The 23,665-nt window shown below is 31.5% G+C and overlaps 1 protein-coding gene across 1 annotated transcript; it reads left to right on the plus strand.

The window, feature by feature from the left end:
* The first annotated feature begins 17,843 nt into the window (after positions 1 to 17,843).
* Positions 17,844 to 23,665, plus strand: LOC129944036 (uncharacterized). Its single transcript, XM_056053195.1, has 4 exons — positions 17,844 to 18,033; positions 22,141 to 22,499; positions 23,054 to 23,167; positions 23,430 to 23,665. The coding sequence occupies exons 1-4, from the start codon at positions 18,017 to 18,019 to the stop codon at positions 23,561 to 23,563; spliced, it is 624 nt and encodes a 207-aa protein (XP_055909170.1). The 5' UTR covers positions 17,844 to 18,016; the 3' UTR covers positions 23,564 to 23,665.

The raw sequence follows: 23,665 nt of genomic DNA on the forward strand, positions 1-23,665 counted from the left end.
TTATAAGAAATTCCAGATATGCACAAATCAAGATTTATGGTGGATTTACACGTTTCTGCACTTCAAAGTCTACATACGAAGAGGATGCAAACTAATGAATGGTACGAAATAATGAACTACAAGATTAAAAATGTTGATACAGATTATAGGAACTGGGATGAAGATTACAGTGAAGACGAACATGTTCATCTTTAGAATAGCATCATCGTCTGCTGCAGTGTTGCTACAATACTTTGGATTTGCTGTCCGAAAATGTTCTCCTTTTTTTTAGGTTTCATCATGCTTTTTTTATTTTATAGAAAGTTAAATAGTTTAATTCTGTTGTATTCTCTCCCACTTTCGGCTTTCTACATTATTTGTATATCTTTTTCCCTCTATTTTTCTGCATTATACGGATGCAGATATGCACATGTAAGTCCACTTTTCAGGTAAAAGCTAATCCCATATCACTTACATCAATCACCACAAGAAATTGATGTCCAATCAAAATTAATAGGATCATCATCAATTATCTATTATGGCCCTGAAGTTTGTAGTCATTAGTTACTCGCTGTCTTTTAGATCGTATTTTTTGCGCATTAACATCCACTTTAAATAAGTAAGACGAGCTAGCAAACGGCAGGAAGATTAAGTTTTTATTTGACATTCTATCTGTCACATTTCACAATTTACAGAAGTTAAAGAAAACTGATAAAAATCAAAATCTTTTTGGATTAATGTGTTATTTTTTATTTAAATGATGTTAAAATTATTGCTATCATATTTGATAATTTTACGAAAGAACATTTTGATAAACGAATTCAGTCTTTTAGAACAAAATAGCAAAATTGATTGATTAACATTTTGCAGAGCCTATAGGAAAAAAAACTTCCACTCGTTAGGACATTCTTAAACTCTTGTTTGTCATCATCAGAAATGTAGTGCCCAGTTTTAAAAATATTCTACAGCATCCTAGAGCTTATAATCATTAAACTTGAAAATACACTATCCATAGAAAATAAATATTTCAAAAACGCAAAATTCTTGGGAACTCTGTCTTCACTCAGAAAAATTAAAACTTACCTAAACCAACAAATGTTAAGGTGTTTCTTTCCTTCAAAAGCACTCCAAATATTAATTCTACATCTGCATCCTTTTTCCCATTCATGATTTTTAGGAAGATTTGTTTTGGCTAACTTTCCATTCACTTTTTCCCATAGAGCTGTCTTTATTGGAATTACTTTTTTTGGCAACTTGTCATTGGGCAGGTTACATTTTGACCAAGTCAACTAGTTAGTTTTTCAACTGTCATGATGTTCAACCTTGGAACTTTACTTCACTAACCTCTACCTTTAATTCATTGTACAAAATCTATCAAAAACATTATTGTCTACAAAACACCCCTCAGGCAAACTACAAATCCATAACGATTTGTATTTTATAGTGTGGAGAAATATTACTTATTTCTCTTCCAATTTGACTAGGAACCCTTTTACACAAAAGATTAAATGGAATTGTGCAAAAAATAAATAATTCATGGAGTAATAAAGTTCAGCTTTCAGTTGAATTAAAAAACATGATCAATTGTCATTGTGACATAAGTTCATTTGACTTAATAGTTAGGGATATTTTTCTTGACTAACTTTCCAGTCAACTTTCCAATAAAGTTGCCTTAATTGGAAGGCAATGTTTTAGCAGCTCGCCAATCAGAAACTTGACTTACTTTCAAGTCCCTTATGTCGCCTAAACCTGGACATTCACATACAAAAACTTACATTAGGCAGGTTCACAACAAGAGGAACTTCGTTTGTAGCCAACATTATTCTTTGAACGCAAAATAACACCAAGGTTGCTAGTTAATTTTTAAGATGTCATTATCACAAACAAAAGCAAAATTCCTTAAACATGCTACAAGTCCACAATAAGTCGTGTTCTGTATTGTCACGAAAAATATATTGTTTCCTTTGCTTTTGACAAAGAGCTCTTTTACAATTGACTTAAACCAACAAATGTTAAGGTGTTTCTTTCCTTCAAAAGTAATCCATTCATGATTTTTAGGAAGATTTGTTTTGACTTACTTTCCATTCACTTTTTACCATAGAGCTGTCTTCATTGGAATTACCTTTTTTGGCAGCTTGTCATTAAGCAGGTTCAGACAACATTAGGGACTTCATTTGCAGTCAACTGCATTTTTTGAACGTACATACATTTTGACCAAGTCAACTAGTTAATTTTTCAACTGTCATGATCTTCAAACTTGGAACTTTACTTCACTAACCTCTACCTTCAGTTTATTGTACAAAAACTATCAAAAACATTATTGTCTACAAAACACCCCTCAGGCAAGCTACAAATCAATCACAATTTGTATTTTGCTTCCAATTTGACTATTACCCCTTTTACACAAAAGATTAAATGGAATTATGCAAAAAATAAATAATTCATCGAGTAATAAAGTTCAGCTTTCAGTTGAATTAAAAAACATCATCAATTGTCATATGTAGGTTAGGGATATTTTTCTTGACTAACTTTCCAGTTAACTTTCCAATAAAGTTGCCTTAATTGGCGAGCAATTTTTTATCAGCTCGCCAATTAGATACTAGAAACTTGACTTACTTTCAAGTCCTTTATGTCGCCTAAACCTGCACATTCACATACAAAAACTTGCATTGGGTAGGTACACAACAAAAGGAACTTCATTTGAAGTCAAAATTATTCTTTGAACGCGAAATAACACCAAGGTTGCTAGTTAAATTTTAAGATGTTATTATCACCAACAAAAACAAAATTCCTTAAACATGCCAAAATAAGTCGTGTTTTGTATTGTCACGAAAAATTTATTGTTTTCTTTGCTTTTGACAAAGAGCCCTTTTACAATTGACATTAAATAAAATTGTACACTTAACAAATAAATCACAGAATTATGACATTTTGATAAGTGTTAGTAGAAGTATCATTTGACTAGATAATAATAGAAAATTTTTTTGGCTAAGTTTTTGGCAGCTTGATAATCAGACAAAAGAAACCCATTGGGCAGGTTCAGACAACATAAGGGACTTCATAAGCAGTCAACTGTGTTCTTTGAACGTGCATTTAAACCAAGTCAATTAGTTAGTTTTTCAAGTGTCCTTAACTTCAAACTCAAAACTTTACTTCACTGAGTTCTACCTTCAGTTCACCGTGCAAAAGCTACCAAAAACATAATTGTCCACAAGAAACTCCTCATGGAAGCTAAAATTCCATCGCAACCTGTATTTCGTGTTTAAAAAAAAAATATTACTTATTCCTTTTCCAATTTGACAAGGAACCCTTCTACAGAAAACAGAGTAATAAAGTTCAGCTTTAAGTTGAATCAAAAATTATGATTAGCTGTCTGTTTGACATAAGTGAAACTGAGTTGATAGTCAGGGAGATTTTTATTGACTTTCCAGTCAACTTTTCAATAAAGGTGTCTTAATTGGAAGGCAATTTTTTAGCAGCTGGCCAATCAAATTCTAAAAACTTGCCTTATTTTCAAGTCCCTTAACGAAACGAATTTTGTAACTTTATGTAAACTTTGAGCTAACGACATCGGAGCACACATATCTAGCAATTTGTTTGTAGCCTATTCGATTTAACGAATATATAAAAATCGAATTTTATTAATATTACCTAAATAGCTGCACGGTCTTTATTTTGATTGACCATTTTGGCAAAAAGAAGTATGTACCTTAGATTAGTATGTTCAAATTACATGGGTGCACAATTTCCATTTAAAAGCAATCTAAAAAAAGAAGTCTCCATATTTTGAAGTGCATACTGTAATATTTGAATGAATTGTTCCAGTTTAAGTAAATTCTTTTCTTCTCTAATTGTTTAATAAAATAATATAATATTTAAGTCAGGTAGAAAAAGTCACAAAGAATGCAAAGCAGACAAGCTGGTTGTTATATTTGTTTTGTTCTTTTAAATATAACTTGCTAATTTAGGTGATGGCATACTTCAATCCCGAAAAGATTTATTAACTATTGACAAGTAAATGGCATTCCATTGTTGCTTGAAAGTACTTTAATATCAATTGTGAACGGGGATCTTCCAAAAAACAACTTGTTTACTTTGTATAAATTGTTATTGGAATTTTTTTCAGTGAATTATTTTTAATGGGGACACTTAGTTTATAAATGGTACATACAGTGGTGGAAAAAATAATAGGTGGAAATGAAAAATGCGAGCAAATTTAATTTTGTATTTATAATTTTTTTTTCATATTTCGGGCTTTTTTCAAAAATCAGTTGCTATCAATCAAAAAGATTTTTGTGGTAAGCATGAAATAGCTATTTTTTTTTTCAAAATAACAATATAAAACAAAAAAGACTTGGAAAAAAATAGGTTCATATTCTGTCAAAATTAAATAACTTAAAATGAGTGTCCTTCATAAATAAAATTTGTTAAAAAAACTTATCTTATATTTTATTTATATTAATTCTTGTTGGATTTCCATTAGCTTTTATTACTGCTTCATAAGGTCGCAGCAGGGATTCCACAAGGTTCCTATACAAGTTTTCGCAGGAATTTTTTACCAAGCTTCTCTTCCATAATTCAGCCTTATTAGAACAAATGTGTGAAGCTCGATCATTCTTGACCAAAGATCGCAGGTTATCGATTGGGTGGAGGTCAGGTGATTGAGCTCGTCAATCCAGAAGTGTGATTTGTCTTGCTTGAAACTAGATCTTTGCTGTTTTAGAGGTATGGTTTGGATCATTGACCTGTTGAAACTTCCAAATCAATGGCATTGCGCCATCAGCTTAAGGCAGCATAACATTTTCCAAGATTTGCACATATTTTTCTTGATTCATAATGATTTCAAAGAGAAGCAACCACATACCAAGATGCCTCCAAAAACATGCTTAATTGTCTTCTTCTTTGTGTACTTGGGGTTGCATTCATGACAAGAAGGTCGTATAACATAGTGCTTGCTATCCGAACCAATCAAATTCACCTTGGTTTAATTTATGTCCGTTTCATTAAAATGCTCAATCTAATTCATTGCAAATAGTTTTCTCTTCTTCTTATATCTTTCGGAAACAAATGGGATCTTTCTAGAAGAGCGAGCAGAAAGTTTCTAACTGTTATTTTTGTTGCCGTTAACCTAAGGGTCTTCTTTATTTCGGTAGAAGTAATGAAAGGATCTTTCCAGCCATTTTTACTATTTGACGATCCAATTTATCAGATGTCTTTCTCTTTCTTCATCTCGCTTCCTGTTCTTTTCTTTAGAGCATTTGTTATTTTGTTTTGTGAACAAGACAACATTTTATCGGAGCTTTCGGGTGGGACGTCTCTCTTCATCGGAACAATATCTAGCACGAACCATTATTTTACGTCAAAATTTAAAAATCATATAAAATATAACTTATAGCCTTTTCACACCAAACTCAAAACCGGGTTTTCGGCAAAAAGTTTTCGAAAAACCGAAAATCGTTCACACCGAACATTAACACGCTTTCATTTGACATTTGAAAGTCAAATTTTGTATTGATGACAAAATTTGTGAGTAAAAAGTTTTGTTGTTCTCAAATTATTTGTGAAATGTTGGTAAACGATGATGAGTATTTCAAACAACATTTCAGAACGAGCCGCAGAACTAAAGGATCTGAATATGCAAGATACAAACTTTAGCCTTATGGACGTACTTATCAAGTTGATTTTGAGCCAGACAATTATATATATACGAGATCCAAAGAAAGAATGGGATCCCATCATTGAGTAGTTTAACAAACGTTTAGATACTAACATACAAAAAACTCCCAGTAGATCACGGATGCGGATAAAATGAAAATATACAAGTACTTCCTTTCTCGCTGTGAAGATGGTATGTACATGGTATGTATTCTCTCAAGATTAAATTGTTTGAAAATTTTTGAAGTACAAAGATTCTATTAAAGATTTTTCCTTGCAGTCGACACCCTTGAGTCAATAGTTCTTTCATGTGCTGTGATAGAGCAGCATATCAGCGCAGACAAGGACGTAACACTAGCTCGTCTGGAAGAAGAGTTTCAACTGAAGTTCTGGGGACGGGTGGATTGGGCTCACGAAATGGACCAACAAGAACTAGAAGCTCGCTTGGCTGCGGCTATTCACTTTAACAACGATTCCCACATTGTGGAATGTTTAAGATCAAGTTTTTCTAGCTCGGTGCGACTTAGCCTCCACCAGAGATTTCCAATCATACTTATTCTCCTTTACATATGAACTTATTGCCTTTCTCATATCTCCCAAACCCTTGTGATTGAACGGAGTTACCGGAAAGTCTTTCTCCAGGTAGTAAGCGAAAGCATCGACCATATTTGTGGCGACGAGTTGGACACGTCATTACGAACTATGAGCAAGTCTTCTTCGTCCTTGGGGTCTTCACGCCAGTAGCCATAGTGAATTCCGGTTCCTCGCTTAACAAAGAGCGTTTGAAACTCTGTAGCATTATAAAAGAAACGCCAGTGCCGCAAATAATCACATAATCTGTAAATAAAAAACAAAAAGCAATAATTCTTATTTTGTAAGGAAATTGTATAAATAATATTACTTACCACGACCAAATTTATTTCAAAATGAAATATTTGTTTTGCAGGTAGCCATCAGCTGTTTTGTTTACATTAATTTAAGCGTTGCAACTAGTTTCCGAGATGTTTTATATAAAATTTGTAGTTTACCAAAAATGTATGGGAAAACTTGAGTTTTCGATGAAGGTTTTCGCCCAAAACCAATAATTTTGTGAAAACCGTGTTTTCGGTTTGGTGAAAACAAGACTTCAAAAATATAAAAAAACAAGGCTCAGAATGAATTATTACTTACTATAATGTTACATCCAACATGATTGTTTTTAAGGCAGTATATCGAAATAAGCGCCTTAAGTTTTATACTTAACTCTTCCAAATAATAAAAATAAAGGGTTACAAAATTCACAATAAATTGATAGAGAATAGCTCGGTTTGTAAGGATTTATATGTATTGCAGCTAATGGCATTTACGCACCGTTGTAAGTTTTGCGTGAACGCCCTTTTAATTAATTGTAATTCTATCAGCTGTTGTTTAAATGTCAAATATTAATAATCATTTTAAAAAAGTTAATATTTAAAGATGCTAACAATAAGCAACAAAAAGAAATTTATTCAACTATATGAAATCACTTTTAATGATTTACTCTTTTTTAAATAATTCATAAAAATGTATGGTTTCTGCATTTTTTGTAACAAAAGTAAAATTCTTATAATTAAGTTACAATGACGACACGTCCAGAACAATTTGGATAAATTTATCCATCAAAGTCCTCATAGAATTTCTCAAACTAAATTTGACAGTTCCTTTAACAAATGGTAAATTTAACCTAATGGTAAACTTGACCAATGTTTAACATCATTAGGTGAATATCAATAGTATTTTTAAACAAATTAAATAAACAAAAATGTAAAGTATATGTATATATGTACATATGTTCAATTATAAAGTTGAAGCCATCTAGAATGTCATGTAGAATGAAGGTTTATCTATTAGCAATATGTTTGTACCTCTTTTTATTTGACTTTAAAAGCACACATATAGTCAAAGCTTTTTAAAAAGAGGCTAGGCCGGAAGCTATTAAATAGTTTTAAAAAGCGAGGATAAAGTTCAATAGTTTTAATGAATGAACATTAAGTTGACAGGTGAAACAAGCCCATACATCTTTAAATCAAAAAATGCTTCAATGCTAATGGAAATCCATTAAGGTAAATCCATAGCTGTCAAGCTATTATTTTTAGTACAACAAGTCGTATCGGTTCAAAGGTTAAAATCAAAGTATTGAAAAAGTGATATTCAAACCAAATTTTTTCGAAGCAAAAACATGGTTTTTGGAAAAAAAAACTAATCAAAATATTGAATTATGAATATTTAAAAAACGTCACACATATGTATTTTCTTTTTTAATATGTTTTTTTTTTATTTTACTATAGTTTGTGTATTATTAACAATAATGTTATTAATGTTCTTTACACTTCATACACTTTTTAATATTTTCTGTTGGTTGTAAAATAGAAATAAATGAAAAGATTTTAAAACAAATCATAGCACTATCTCTATTTCAGTTATGGAAACGAGTGTTGTAGAAGCGTTTCAAAGAGGAAGGATTCACAATTTTTGCAATGCTACATATTTTAAACCACCACGGAGAGTACTGGTATGCTAAACGCATTTGCAGCAGAGTGTTTTTTCGCCATATTAATTCTACACGGTTAAATTCCACAAGACGCGATTATGATTGCAGATGAGGCTCATTATTACCTGAACGCTAACGTACTCGTATATAAACAAAACCTTCATTATTGATGTTAAGTAAATCCTTACTTGATTCAAAATAAGCCTCTTCATTTGTTGAAGCTTACCGTTTAGATGGGAGTATCGGCCCAGGGGCATCATCGGTCCTTATTTTTTCCAACGGCGAACGTAGCTATAATCAGTTGTTGATGCTAAGACTAAGACGTACGGTGTTCCAGCAAGACAATTTCATAAGGCCACTACCGAAACCATTAATTGTTTACGAACAATTTGTGGCGATCAATTATTTTCGTTTAGCGTAGATATGGCATGGCTGTCACCCTTACTTGACATATCCTTGTGAGGCTTTTTAAAGTCCAAAGTGTGTGATGGCTGAAACCCAACACGCTTCGGCTTTGAATGATATTTCTAAAATGACATTTCTAAAATGGCACTTCTGTCATTTGCAGCAGTTATTTTTTCTCAAAAGTTTGTTTTGATTTTTCATGCAGTAAAAAATATGATTATGAAATCGGAAAAATTCAATTTATCGCAGGAGATGTTCAGCTCATGGAGCAGGAAGAATCGCAGACTGGGAGACTTTGGTGGTTCCGGGAGCTCAATCTACGGAGTTCTTCAATCTATGAGGAGTTCTTCGAAACCCATTTTATTTTTCATAAAAATAAAACGTTTTTAAGAAAAAATTGTATACTTATTCTATGTATATTTTAATAACTTACCTTTAAAGTTTTTGTAATAACCAATGGGAATCCCTCCAAAAGCAAATGTATTTTGTTTGTTGACTTTTTTTTACAGCTGTCAGACAAAGCAAATGTTTAGCAAATTTGAACTAGAGCTTCCGTGTTTAGAGTCACATTAGGTTTTTTTCCTTACGATTGTCAAACCAAACGTGAGGTCAGAGCTTCACTGTGATAGCATGCATTGAATTCCTATGGCTGAACTCGTAAACGTCTGGCAAAGCCGAAGGTGAAGCGAGTTTTTTTTCAGCCATGAAACTAAACCACGGGACTTGGAAGAGCCGAAAAATTCAAAATTCAGCCAACATTTTAACGGTTATGTTAAGCAAAGTTTACAAAAATGTTGTATTACGTGCATGTCGAAATGACGATATTTTCAAAAACCCCAAGCTTTCGAAATCAAAGAATATACAAACAAAATTGTGCTTTATTTTTCTTTTCAACGCCGCTAGATCCGTTTGAGCTAGAAAGCACAATTAAAAAATAGAATTATGATTTTTTGTACACAAATAATTTCCATTTCTCTGGCACACCTTGTACAAGACAGGATTATTGTTGGAATTAATTTTTTAATGGGTATAACGCTGATTTGTTAATAGCCTTAGACTATCTTCGCTTCATATTTACAATTTTGTTTTTTGAATCGATATTTGACTGTGTTCGCCTTTGATTAGAAATGAAAATTATATACTGATCGATCGGAAACCACACAAACAATTTTTTTTGAGAAAAAAAGTGTCAATACATATTTATTTTTCTCTAAAAATTTAATATTTTATTTTCCGGACGGAAATTTATTTTCTTGAATAGTTGATACTTTTATGTTCAAAACTGGAACGAATCGTTCCAATGATTTGTGTTCCAATTTCACACAATTCCAATGACAGATTTCTGTCAGTAAACATTTTTCGTTGGTTTTCAATGACAGACATTTTTAATGATAACTATTAACAACCTGCCAAAAAAATTCCAATGTTTGTTTCTAATGATGAAAACTAATGATAGCTACAACTGGCGCCTTATTGATGAAGGCATTTCATCGGGATTGAGCTATTTGCCTCTAAAAAGTTAATTACACTTTTTTAAAATAAATTTGCACAATTTGAAAGCGTTATTTTGTCCTTAAACGATTCATGATGAACTGGAAAACCCTAATGAACAGAAATGTCAAACGATTTGACATTCTCAACTGTCAAACCATTGACAATTACAGCAACCTGTTATTTTCTTCAAAAAGTGTAATTCCATACTTATAATTAATCTTATAAATCTTATAATAATCTTAACACTGAATACTTTTCAAAATATTATGTCATGGAATATTTTGTGCTACCCTTAGCGTGACGGCTAGTGAGTAGGACTGTCATGTCGGACGTGTTAGTTTCAATTTCTGCTTGGATTACCTACATTTTAAGAAATTGACTAATCTTCCAAGAGTAGTTCTTGTCACGAAAAGTGACAAAAATACCCTGTGGATTCGGCATAAAAACTGTAGGTCCATTCCTGAAATTGAGAGTTGTAAGTCACTAGGCCCTGGTTTTTAAGAGACTGTTGCGCCACCTAGTTTATTTATTATGTTATGGAATACTACAGTCCCTGGCCATATTATTTGACGCACTTTAGATTTTATGCAAAATTTTAGATATTTTAATCAGGTTTTCGAATATTTTAATGCATTTAAATTATTTTGTATGCAGAATATAAATTACTTCCTAGAAATAAAGCAACAGATTAAAGTTTTTTTTTAAATAAATATTTTCAGTTTTTTGTTGTTGATATTTTTGTAATTTTTTTTTCAAAATTTTGTTGAATCTCCTTTTGCTTTAATAAGGGCCTCAATTCTTGGTGGCATACTGTCAATGCATGATTTAAGTGTTTCCTGTATTTGTACGTGGTGATTCCACAACTGAATTACTCCTTCAATAAGTGGCCGCATCTTTAGCTACTTCCCTCTTCATCAGCTCCCACTCGTTTTCAATGGATTTAAATCATGGCTGTTTCCCGGCCAGTCCAACAGAGGGATGTTTTCTACCCTCAAATAAGTTTTAATGGACCAGATTGTGTGGCATGGAGCTCCATCTTGCATACAAATGTAACCATACATCCATTCTTGAACGAAAATATTGCGTATAATCTAATTATTGTAAAAATTCTGCAGTGCGTCTAATAATATGGCCAGGAACTGTATGTTTGATAAAAATCAGATTAATTTACATTTTTCAATTCAAAAAATTTTATTTTTCCAAGAATTTTTGTATGTGTGTTAATGACAAATTAAATTGTAATTCTTATTTTATATCAATTTAAAAATAAACACTTTCCTCGTTCTAAATCAGTTTTTCAATCTCCGTGCAGATTTAAAATAAAATAAAATTTATTCTAAGAAAACACAAAATCACGAGGCGTGAAAAGATTGACATAACTTGTCTATTTCAATTATCTCTTTCATAGATGATGATAAACCGGTCAAATATTTCAAATCAAATATCCACACCCGATTTTTGTATGGAAATTTATAATTTTTAAATCTTACTTAGGCTTGAATAATAATTTAAATTAAACAAAAATTCGCATATTTGGGTTGGACTTTCATCTTTTTTTTTGTTTAAATTTTTGCAAACGTGTAGTAAAGTCGAAAAGGAGAAACATAATCCCAAAATGGGACTTATCATGTTTCAAGGTCGGTGTTTTTTTTGTATTATTTTCATAATGCTAAAAGCAAGAGAAAAAGAAAAGAAACTTGTCCTTAAAACAACAAGTCGAGAATGCCATCACCATCAATCGTTCATTACCTCTTTTTTAAACAAGAAGTCTTGAAAATCAAAACAAATAACATTCTTTAATTTGGATAAAGTATGTAGTAAATCCATACGACATTTTAAGTACCAACATTCAACATATACTCAATACTCAGTACTTGCATATATTTAAAAATAAAAAAAACTACCTGTATCTCTCTTAAAAAGCAAATTAAACAAAAAAGCAAAAACTAAATAACTGAATAAATAAATATACTTATTATGTATGTACCTATGAATTAAATTTTAAAATAAAAATATAAACACTCGTTTATCCAGATTTTTGTAGAAGTTTTATAAGAAATTCAATAGTAGTCATCTATACAAGTACGTGGCGTGGGTGCTTGCAGTGCCTAAATTTAGCTGACATTTCTATTGTTACATCCAATTTACTGGCTTTTGCTGTGTCTTCAATAAGTTAAAACTTCTTTTAAAAAAAAAGAGGCTTTCCTGCCGATTCATCTGCACTTCTTGGTTTTTATGCTCAAGACTGCTTATTATAACCATTGACATACCTGAATGTATAAAAAGTTTGCATTACCTACAAAATGCACCTCTTGAGCGAGGAATTACCCACTGACGAAGATTCATAGTGGAACAAAGAATATATTAAAGTTGGAAAAAAAATCAATATATATGCTTAAAAATGTTTCGATCACTAGAATAACACTGAAAAAGTTATTTATATAACGATTACAGAATGTCATTATTGAGTTGCAAAAGGGTTAAGAGTTATTTTTTACATTTATACTAGTAGAAATGTCAAAATTAACATTTGGTTCCCCACGCAGTCATTCATCGGATTATTTTATCAATGTGATTGCTTTCAAAACTTTACACTGATATCAAATCAAATATCACCACTTGTGCTGAAAGAGAAAAAAAAGTTATCAAATGTCAAAAATTGATTTTTGCACACAAATGTTTGCTTTTATGAATTCGAACAAATACTTTATTTTTATTTTTTATTTTTAACAGGTCACTTGAGAAAGGTATATTTCTTTATGAATAGAAAACATCTTTTATAACTCCTATCCTATTTATAAAAGTGGTTCAAAACAGAACATATCCACTATCGCCCGATTTGCAAGTCATCCGTAATACCAAAACTTTTTGAAAAAATTGTTTGCGATAAGCTTTCGTTTTTTTAATAGAGACTATATTCCCATTTCAACACGGATTTTTAACCAGGAGATCAACTTCTACAAATCTTATAATTTTCTCTAACTTTGTTCTAAATAATCTAAAAAAGGATATCAAGTCAATGTCATAACCACGGATTTTGCCAAAGCATTTGGCAGAGTTCTCCATAAAATTTTAATTCATAAACTGAAAAAACTAGGTATACATTCTAACTTGCTAAATTATTTCCGTTCATATCCCACAGGACGCATTCAATATATCGGTATTGATTCCATCGTCTCAAGTCCAATAGATTTTTCCTCTGGTGTTCCTCAAGGTAGGCATGTTGGACCACTTTTGTTTCTTATATAAATGATCTACCTGCTTTTCTCTTAAATTCCTTTTCCTTGATGTTTGCCGATGATCTTAAATTTTTGAGATGCATTAAGGATCCGGTTGACTGTGTGCTTCAAAGCTTATCAACATGGTGTAAAATCAACAGATTAAACCTCAACATCTCTAAATGTCATTGTTTTTCATTGTCCTGCTGCTCTTCTACTTTTGTATATGATTATCATATTGAGAACAAATTTCTCGATAGAGTCCCAACCAAAATACACCTGTGAGTCTTTTTTAACTCTAAATTCAACTTCGCTAATCATTTAGAATTCATAGTTAATAAGGTTAACTCTATGCTTGGATTTGTTTTCCGCAACTCTAAATGTCTAAGTGATCCCTATTCCTTAAAAACGCTTTAAATTGCTTTTGTTAGATCAGTTCTGGAGTACTGTTGTGAGTTATGGAATCCGTTTTACAAAACTCATTCTTTTAAAATTGAAAAAAATTCAAAGAAAATTTACAAGAATAGTTATTTTTAAACATAGATGGAACGTTGATGCTATTATGCCACCTTATAATACTCGACGTCAACTTCTTGGCATTGAGATCTTAGAAAACCGCCGCAAAATATTTTCCATAATGTCCGTTTTTATCGTCTCTTATAAATTTGCATGTTCCAACTCGAGTGCTTAGAATTCGTTATTTATCCAATGAGGCACTTCATAGAGTAAATTATGCTGTTAACGAGCCACTATCTCGCTGTGTCAGAGAAATCAACCAAATATCTGTTTATATTGATTTTAATTTTCATTCGAGTAGGGATACATTTAAAAATATGCCCAACCTATTCTTTCTGGTTAATTAACTAAAATGTATGTTAAGACAAATTTTGTATTTCGCTAGTCTGGAAGAGTAACAACTATAATCTCTAATTGATCATAAAAATAAACAAATACAAAAATAAATAAATAAAATTAAAACAAATAAACTTCAAAGATGCCAAAATTAAGCAAAATGTCAAAATTACGAATGAATAGGTATGAAAGAAAATCAAAGGATTTCCTTATAAAAGAACTGTTCCCAAAAAATTATACAAAATGACGTTTAGTTGACATAAATGTGTCAAGTTTTTGCATCAGAATCTTTTAGGAATTTTAGATAAGTTGTGAAAATCATTTTCCACCAAAAATTTGTCAGTTAATCAAGCAAATCCTAAACTTTACCACCGTAAGCTAAGTATAAACGTTTGGAAGATCTTCCAATATTGACCGAACTGTCAAAAGTGTTCCAATAGGGCGTCAAATTTCCATTTTCTGAAAAGTGAAACTAAACCGCGGGACTTGGAAGAGCTGAAAAATTCAAAATTTAGCCAACGTATTAACGGTTATGTCAAGCAGAGTATACGAAAGTTTTGTATTACGTTTGTATCACATACAAAATCAGGGGTATCATCAAAATGCCGATATGTATTCTCAATCCCCAAGCTTTCAAAATCAAAGAATATATGTTTACAAAAATTGTGCTTTATTTTTCTTTTTTTTTTCTAGCTCAATTACAAATTGAACTATGATTTTTTGTAAATAATTTACATATCTCTGATACACCCTTTACAAGATAGAGTTATTGTTGGAATTAATCTAGATTTTTTAAATATGATTTCCGGCATAAGTTTACAGCAAGTTACATAGTCCAGTTTTTCTATACTTTTTAGAATAAAATTGGCGTTTTGGAGGCAGATAAAGAAGGACCGGTGATAGCACCAGCCGCACCTTACTGTAAATTTTAATGGGTATTACGCTGATTTATTAATATCTTAGGATTATCTTCGCTTTATTTTTGCATTTTTTTTTTATTGATGTAGCCGTTCAAACAGTATTGAGCTAATTGTCACTAAACCGTAAATTACTCTTTTTCAAAATAAATTTCCACAATTTGGAAGCGTTATTTTGTCTTTAAACAATTTATGATGAATTGCAAAAGCTTAATAAACAGAAATGTCAAATAATTTGACATTTTCAACTGTCCAACTATTGACAATTACAATACACCTGTTATATTTTCTTCAAAAAGCAATTCCTTACTTATAATAATCTAAACACTATATACTTTTCAAAATATTATGTTATTGAAAATTATGTAGGTATCTGACAGAACAGCTATTCAACACATGGTTGAATTTCAAGAAACTTGAAAATTGGTTTCAGCTTTTTGTATTTGTTGGTAAACAAAAAGATACAAAATGTAAGTTGAAGTTGTATTTGAGGATGTTTTGTACATGATGACAGAATAGATTAACAGTCTTATTTAATAGAATTCGCTAAACAGATGAATAGTTATACAGTGAATAAGGATTTATGTAGGCTCTATGTAACGTTGCAAAAATTCCTATTTATAAAAAAATCTGCTATAAATTTTAGTTATACAATGCTTATATCAAAAAAAGTACCAAAAGTACTATAAAATCTGCTAGTTGTCATAACAACTAAAATATAACAAAATAATTCCAATTATTTGTATGATATTCTCTTTCGAAAATCTATATTTTTTTTAGATTCTTCGTTTCTTCGGCTCACGAGCTAAACTCGAGAGGCATTATTGTTTTTATTTTAATTTCAAAAAGAGAGGAGAGAAATCAAAATGACATTTACGAAATAATAATAACAATAATTTCCTTATGTAGGCTCTATTCAACCTCAAAACGCGTTTAGCTTATTATGGGACTATGCAACCTTGTATAAGTTTTATAAATAGCATTTTTGCGTTTAGAGGCATTATAGAGATAACATAACTTTATGTAGGCTCTATACAGCGTTTTTAAATAAGACTGTAAATGTTTTATCTGACAACAATTTTGACTACGAAGCTTAAATGTTAATCTACTTTTTGTGTACAGCTAAAATTTGTTTTTATTTTTTGATAGCTATCTCAATACAGCTATCCAACTCGTTCAACAAGGTATCTAAAAATCCACCTATCCAACAAGAGATTGAATGCAACCATTACCGACGCACAACAAAGGCTACAATTTGTAGGTTAAAGCACTATTCACATGAGCACGACCATCGACCAACGAATGAACGAATATTCGTCGATTTTGACATTTCTTTCACATGAGAGTTTTTAATTCGTCGCGAATGAAACCAAAACAAGAATGATGTTTTTAGGTAAAGTACGAGCGATTATTTTGTTCGTTGCGAGTATGGATAATGTGGAACGAGAATAAAGTTTGACAGTTCGTATCAACTACAATTTTTTACAGAGGAATAAATTTGTTTTCTGAAATTTATTAATATATGATATTGAAAAGTAAAAGTATGTATCATATATCAAATAGAAACTAAATTGCTATCGTTTTGTTAAGAATTTGTTTGGAAATATGTTTTCAAATGTATAACTCACATTTTGTAATTCATTCGTCTTTCGTTGGTCGCGCTCATGTTAATACTGCTTAAAATCATATGTGGAACACGAATTAAGTTTGACAGTTCGTAACAATGAGATTGGAATTTGTAACGAACAATTTCTTTTTTTAAATGTCTCTTATTTTGTATATAAAAACGCTATTTGTATCTTTTTGTTTACAATTTGCACATAATTAAGGTTTATAAATTGTTTAATATAACATTTGCATGTACATTCATTAGTCGTTCTTTGGTCGCTCTCATTTGAATAGTGCTTTACTTTTTTAAAAACGATGCCGACTAGAACGTTACATTCATTACTAACATTTTCGTTCATCAATTACATATCCATGATTTGCACAACCTGTGGTTTCAACAAAACGTTACAGCATTTTACACACCCGGGTATAAAGTCGTTAGTCTCCAAAACGGCTGATTACTTGGAGGATAACATTCGCCGAGTTATTACCAAACATTTTGAAAAAGGTCTTGGTAAAATTGGACTTCCAAATTGTACTACGATCGAACCAGCACTGGTTAGCATATGCTAGATATAATTTTTAAATTATAATAGCAAAAGATTATATTTCAAATTAGGTAAGATTTATGTACATTTGAAAAAATCATCTTTGTTTAATTCGGTTTTAAAGTTCTGTACCTCTTAAAATACCCTTTATAAATACCTGTCAAAGATGTTTCTGTCAATATTGTCACACAAAATTCATATGATTTGTTTGGTATTTAGGACAGTTTTTTACTGACAAATATTTTTGTACTTTTATAAAAACTATTTAGACATTAATATTAATCTTCATTCGCAGGAATGTACATAGTTCCAATGCCTGACATTCATACCAATCTTAAACTTCTATACTTAATTTTCTTAAGATGTGCAAAAGTAAAATTATTATTCCTTTTCTTGCAGAGTTTAATTCCACTGTACGATGAGATGGCAAACCACTCTAAACGCGAATCCCCCCTTACTCCGGCAAAAGAGGTTTAACTTCTTAATCCTCAGGGGAACCAGCACAGCCAGGCCAGCAGAGCCCTCTAGCACCAGTTCACCAGTCTGCCAACAAACCAACCTATAACCAACCTATCCAACCAACCAGCCAATATGTTAATTTTCTCGAAAACCAACTATACAAGTTTGACGAATGTAAAATTGTTTCGTTAGTCTTCTCAGTATCAACAGTCGATAATAAGTAGTGAACGTGGTCTGACACACTACCAAATAAAGTCCATCCGCGAACAGACGAACCGAAATAGTTTCTTTTTCGTTTTCGTTCCTTTTTGTAATTTGTTTCTAAATATAATTTTATTTTTATATAGTAAATTTAATATAAAATAAATAAAAATGAAACTCCACAGCAAGTGAGTAAAAATATACATTTATTTCATTCCTAAACTAAATTAAAGAAATCACAAAAACAATAATGACAAGAACTGACAATGATCCTGAAAAAGTGCTCAAAACTCCGAACTATTTTTCTGTCCCAAAAATTGGAACACTCCTAATTTTATTATTCACCTTTCAGTTATAGTGTCAAAGTTAATACAAGTCGTATAATATATCACATACAGTATAGGATGAATGCTTAGTGCTGAAATGATCAAGGTCACTTCAAAAAAGTTTTGCAGCATTCTCTGCTCTTAAGTCTCATGTCTCAAGTCCCAATCGAAATTGAAATTGATACCAGATATGCAAATTAATTCTGCATGGAAACCCGATGGTTGGTGGTAGATGTCCCAAATGACACAAATTTTATTCAAAATCAATATTATGTAACATTCAATTTGATCAAAAAACCGGTCAGCTATAATATAATATTTATTTTTTATTTTTTCTTTCTTATTTGTATTTATTCTTTTTTATTTCTGTTTCTGTGAAATAATCACGCTGAAAGACTTGTTTCTGCAGATATTCGATTTAAGCTTTATCTGTGGCAGAAAATAAATACAAAAAAAGAAGCAAAGGTACTTCGGGCGAGCAGCGAAAAGAAAGAAAAATAGTTATTAATTACAATCGGGTGGTATGGCAGAGGCAGCACTGTAAGCAACGGTAAGCGGTAGCTACAGCAGCGCTAGCCATCGGTGGTGGTGGTGGGGAAAACATACTGCACTAGGCGCATTAAAAATTGTCGGTGGTTCTCGATCGATCTCGATGACGATAGCAACAAAACAAACGGTGGTGGTGGCGGTGTTGACGACGGTAACGTTGACGGTGGCAGTTACGATGACCTTTTAGCCACCACCTGTATTGCAGTTTATAGTAACTTATTCGTATATATACGAGAATACTGTTGAGCCGATGCAACTTGAATTTTTCTTCTATGCCAACCGCATTCAACCATAAACTGACCATTAACTTACCGTTATTTAGAAAATAGCACACCACATACATCTTGGTATGCCCAGGTACGGTATACGGTATACCTAGGTAAAAACTATCAAATGGCGATCGATCGTCGCAAACGCGATCCACCAACAAAACTCAAACCCCAATCGAAACCAAAACCCAAACCAAAACCAGCCAGTCACGTATGAAAATCGTGACAGCTAATGTCATAGGTGCATTTTAGACTTCCTTTAGCCGGTAATCGGAGTTTAATCGGTATCCATATTGTGGACAGAGTTGCCAGCTTGACCTAAATTAAAAACTTTTTATTGGTTTTGTTTATAATTAATGGTTTTGATTTGTTCGTTCTTGTATCCAATTTCTGAAATCTCAAATAAAAAAGATTCAAAAGGTTAAAAACTTTTGAACTTTAAGTCAAGTGCTTAATTTTTTTTTGTATGTGAATTAATATTGACATTTCTTATGGATACAAAATACTTCTCACGTTTCGCAATTAAATTGGGTTCGTCTTTTACTTTCGTATTTTTGCAGCGTGCAACAATATTTTCTTCCGAACGAACGTGAACTGAAAAATTAGCAAGTTTCTTGGTATCAACATTTTTGCTTATATTTCACTGAATATGACCTCGAAAGACGCATTTTATTTCAAATAATTATCAACGAAGAAGCTGCATAACATAATATGTCACGTATTTATTTGGCACGCATAAGATGTGATCAGTGAATGTTAATACATCTTCTTTTATTTTAAAGTAATTTAACATTTTCTCCACGGACTTCACATTTAAATCTTAACTCATTTGTTATATGATAAATGTGACGTAAACAACTGTTAAGTAGCATTAAATTTTCAAAGTCGTGACCGTTTACAATTTGTATTCTTTGTGAATACTTGATTACTCTTCCTTATGCTCGTAATGTAAACATAACATAACTTGACATACAGTTCCATGTTAAAAATAACAAACATCACTTTGATTAATTTGACAGAATGTCAAATCTAACTATGGTTTAACTTTCGTTAAAAACATTTTGTATCCGTAGTTTTGCTTTTTTTATTATTCTTAAAACTTAATCTTTCATTTTTGTTTACCCTAAAAATTTGCATCAAAGGCTCACTTTTAAATTTAAAGTATTGTAAACACAACATAACTTAGCACCTAGTTGATTGTTAAAAGTAACAAACATCACGTTGATAGATCTGATAGATGCAGATGTCAAAACTACTTCAAAAGAAAACGAAAATTATGTTTTCACTTTCGTTAAAAACATTTTGTGATAGTAGTTTTCTTTTTCAAAAATTAAAACTTAATTATTGTTTGTTTTGTTTTATCATATAAATTTTCAGCGAAACTTAACGAGTGTTTATTTTCGACCAATCCTAATGTGCTTCTTCGGTAAAAAATAAAACGTAGTCCACAAATAAAAATCGTCAATACTAAAGTATTTGTAATTGACTCTGAATAATGTGTTGAAAATGCAATAAATTGTATCCTACGAAAACTTAACGAAGAATAATGACAGTTACGTTAGTTTGCTTTTGTCATGTATTTTATCTCTCTCTCTCTCAGTATCTATGACCAGTAGACTTTTTTAAGGAAAAGAGTTTAAATGCATTACAAATTATGATTCAAGCTTCATTCAAGACCTCCACGTTTACGATTTCCTATGAATGTCTCATTTGAATACATTGTATGTCATGTTATGTTATGCTAACAGATGTTTTCAAAACTTGGTAACCCTGATTGTATGGATAATATATCTCTTTGACATTTATTTCTTCTTTTTTTTAATTCTCATTACTGGTTTCTTTTTATATATTTATATTTTTTCTTTTAAATCTGTTGATGTTTCTTTGTGTTTCCCATTGCATGGCAGGATCAATTAAAGACTCGATCAATCTGACTCTAATATACTATGTGAAGCTCTACTACCGGCTTTGAGTCTTGTTTTATTATACGAGTATGCCTTTAAACATTTTTTCTTCTCAAAGTGAAAGTTCTTCTTGAAGGACGTCTAAGCAACCTCAGACTATTAACTACTTGTTATTCAGCTGAAACAAAAAGTAAAGAGGGCGACCGACCACAGAAAAATAAGTGTATATATATTTATATGTTTTCTTATGCTATAAGCTAAAATATCTTATAGGTGAGATAAACCTGTTTAAAAAGATACTTTTTTTTAAACTTAATGAACAATTTATGCGCAAAAGACGAATATTGGTAGATAAAAGCACTTTGTGTTAAGGTTTCTTGAAATTTGTGTTGTTTTTGGGTTAGCATTTCATGCATTTCAACTTATAAATCAGCCAAGGCGTTCAACGTACAACAAGTATCTATGAACTATGATGATGATGTATCTTTTCTATGTTTTATTCGTTTAATTTCTTCAATTTTTGTTTTGTTGAATCCCCCGACTTATTATGAGCATATAATCTCCATTAGTAATCTGTGCAAGCGACCTTTTAAAAACTTAAGAGCCAAACAACCGATCTTTCGTATAAAGATCCCGGTTGGCATTTCGGCATCATCACCAGTTTAGTTGTCTTTGTTGAAGCACGTTTCTTTGTTATATTAAAAAAAAAAACAATTGACGCCGCAGTCGGCTTTCGGCTAAAAAGGCCATAAAAAGCTTCTTTATGTAATTGCTGGAGGCTCTTAGATTAGCAACGGATGATACGGTTTGGGGTTATGGTAATTTTGTATTTTATTTTTGGGACGTGATTGGGCTCTTTGAAAATGGCATTATTTCTTTCTTCATCTTTCTAACAAAACATTTTCAAGACATGAATTTATTTTCACTTGTTTACCTGACAACAATAAAGTGACGATCAATCAACTTTTAAGTTACACATAAAGTTTTAGTGTGAATAGCTAATTGAACCTAACCCACCCAATTTTAATAAAAACAAAATTCAAAGAAATTCAAAATTTACGGATTTATTTCAAACCTGCTTGGAATAGGAATATATTTTTTTGGACCGGTTATGTTTCATAAGAGACGAGACTCTTCGACATTATGCATAATGGGTTTTATTTCACCTTAAACATTATGTACATATCTATTATTTTTGTATTTTGTTTAAGTGCAATTTAATGGCGAATAATTTTTAATGATTTCAGAGTCTTCTTCTTCGTTTTGGTTGTACTTGCGATTGTCAGCACATCGGTGTTCGCGGAGGAGGAACCGAAGAGGAATTCAATTTTGAAGAGGCCAGCTTCGCGTGCCGCCCCTAAGACTACAACCACAACATTGGCGCCGGCGGAAGGAGAAGAAGAGCAGGTTGGCGAAGAGGAATATGACAATCAGGAATATGGCAATGAGGGCGAAGGTGAATCAGCTGATGCTACATCAAGCTCCACGACCACATCAACAGAGCCACCAAAAAAGATTGGACCCATGATTAGGCCTTTCCGTACAAACGATGATTTTCTCACCTCACTTAAGCGTCGTCAGCAAAATGCTAAGAAAGCCTTAAAGGGTAGGTGTTAAGTAATTTTAATGATGGATTATAAAACGAAGTCCAACGTTATGAGAAGTTTCGGAAGATAATCTTCGACAAGAAACTTTTCACATTCGTTTTAATTTTGTTTTTAAAAAGAACTCTTTAATGGCGGCCTTCCTGTCATAAGGACCTACTTCAAATTCTTGTGCCAATAATTGACAGTAAAATAAATGTCAAATCACTTCAAAAGGGACTTAATTGGTCTTGATAAAATGTGTAGACGTCCTCAGCATAAGCTTGATAGGGCTTAAACGATTATTGTTGCAATATTTAAGCTTCAGTTGACGATTCCCTACTTTCATGAACGACTTTTTATTTTTACAAATTCATTGGCTTCTTTTACGAAATGTTGTCTTTCGAACAACATTTTATTAATGTCAACAATTTTAAGGTTATTTTGAATTTAAAATTAGTACATTCTTAAATAAATTAGTCTCAACAGGACTAATTTGCATGTATTACTTTGAAATTAGCTTTTTTGAAAAAATACCTGTTTTCCAAGCTAATTAATATTTATTTCATTTTTTTAGAAAAACCTACCCCAAAGGCAACAAGAACTGACGAACCTAAAGGTGATGAGGAAGAAAGTGATTCAGCACCAGCCCCAGCTCCAACACAGTCAAAATTCAAGGGAAACTCAGCTCGTAAGTATTGATTTCTATTTTGATGTGTCTTTAAAATTTGACAGAATTCGTCAACAAGTAAACGAACTTTAAGAAACAGTTGTATTGATTAAGGTTTCCCTGCATTTATATCAGGCGCGTTTTTTAAACTTGTAACATTTAGGTTATAAAAACATTGTATTTTATGCATAATTCTAGAAAACAGAAGACTTTATTTTGTAAACTTTATCAACAAATTTGTATGTTGTGTTATTTATTGTATTTTTTTTTTTTCAAATTATAGTTAGCCGAAGAAAGCCATCAAAACCTGTTAAGACCGAATCTGAAGATGAAGCTGTTCAAGGTGAAGAATCAGCACCATCACCATCACCTGTCGGAAGACGTCCAGGCCGTTTAGGATTAAAGCCACGAAATTAATTTTATTTAGAATTTAAGACTTAAACAAATAAAAAGATTTCTATAATTTCTTTTGTTAATAATATATTTTTTATGTACATAAAGAAAATTTTGAAAATTTAA

Source organism: Eupeodes corollae, chromosome 2 (assembly GCF_945859685.1).
Source record: "Eupeodes corollae chromosome 2, idEupCoro1.1, whole genome shotgun sequence".
In the NCBI taxonomy this organism is placed as follows: domain Eukaryota; kingdom Metazoa; phylum Arthropoda; class Insecta; order Diptera; family Syrphidae; genus Eupeodes; species Eupeodes corollae.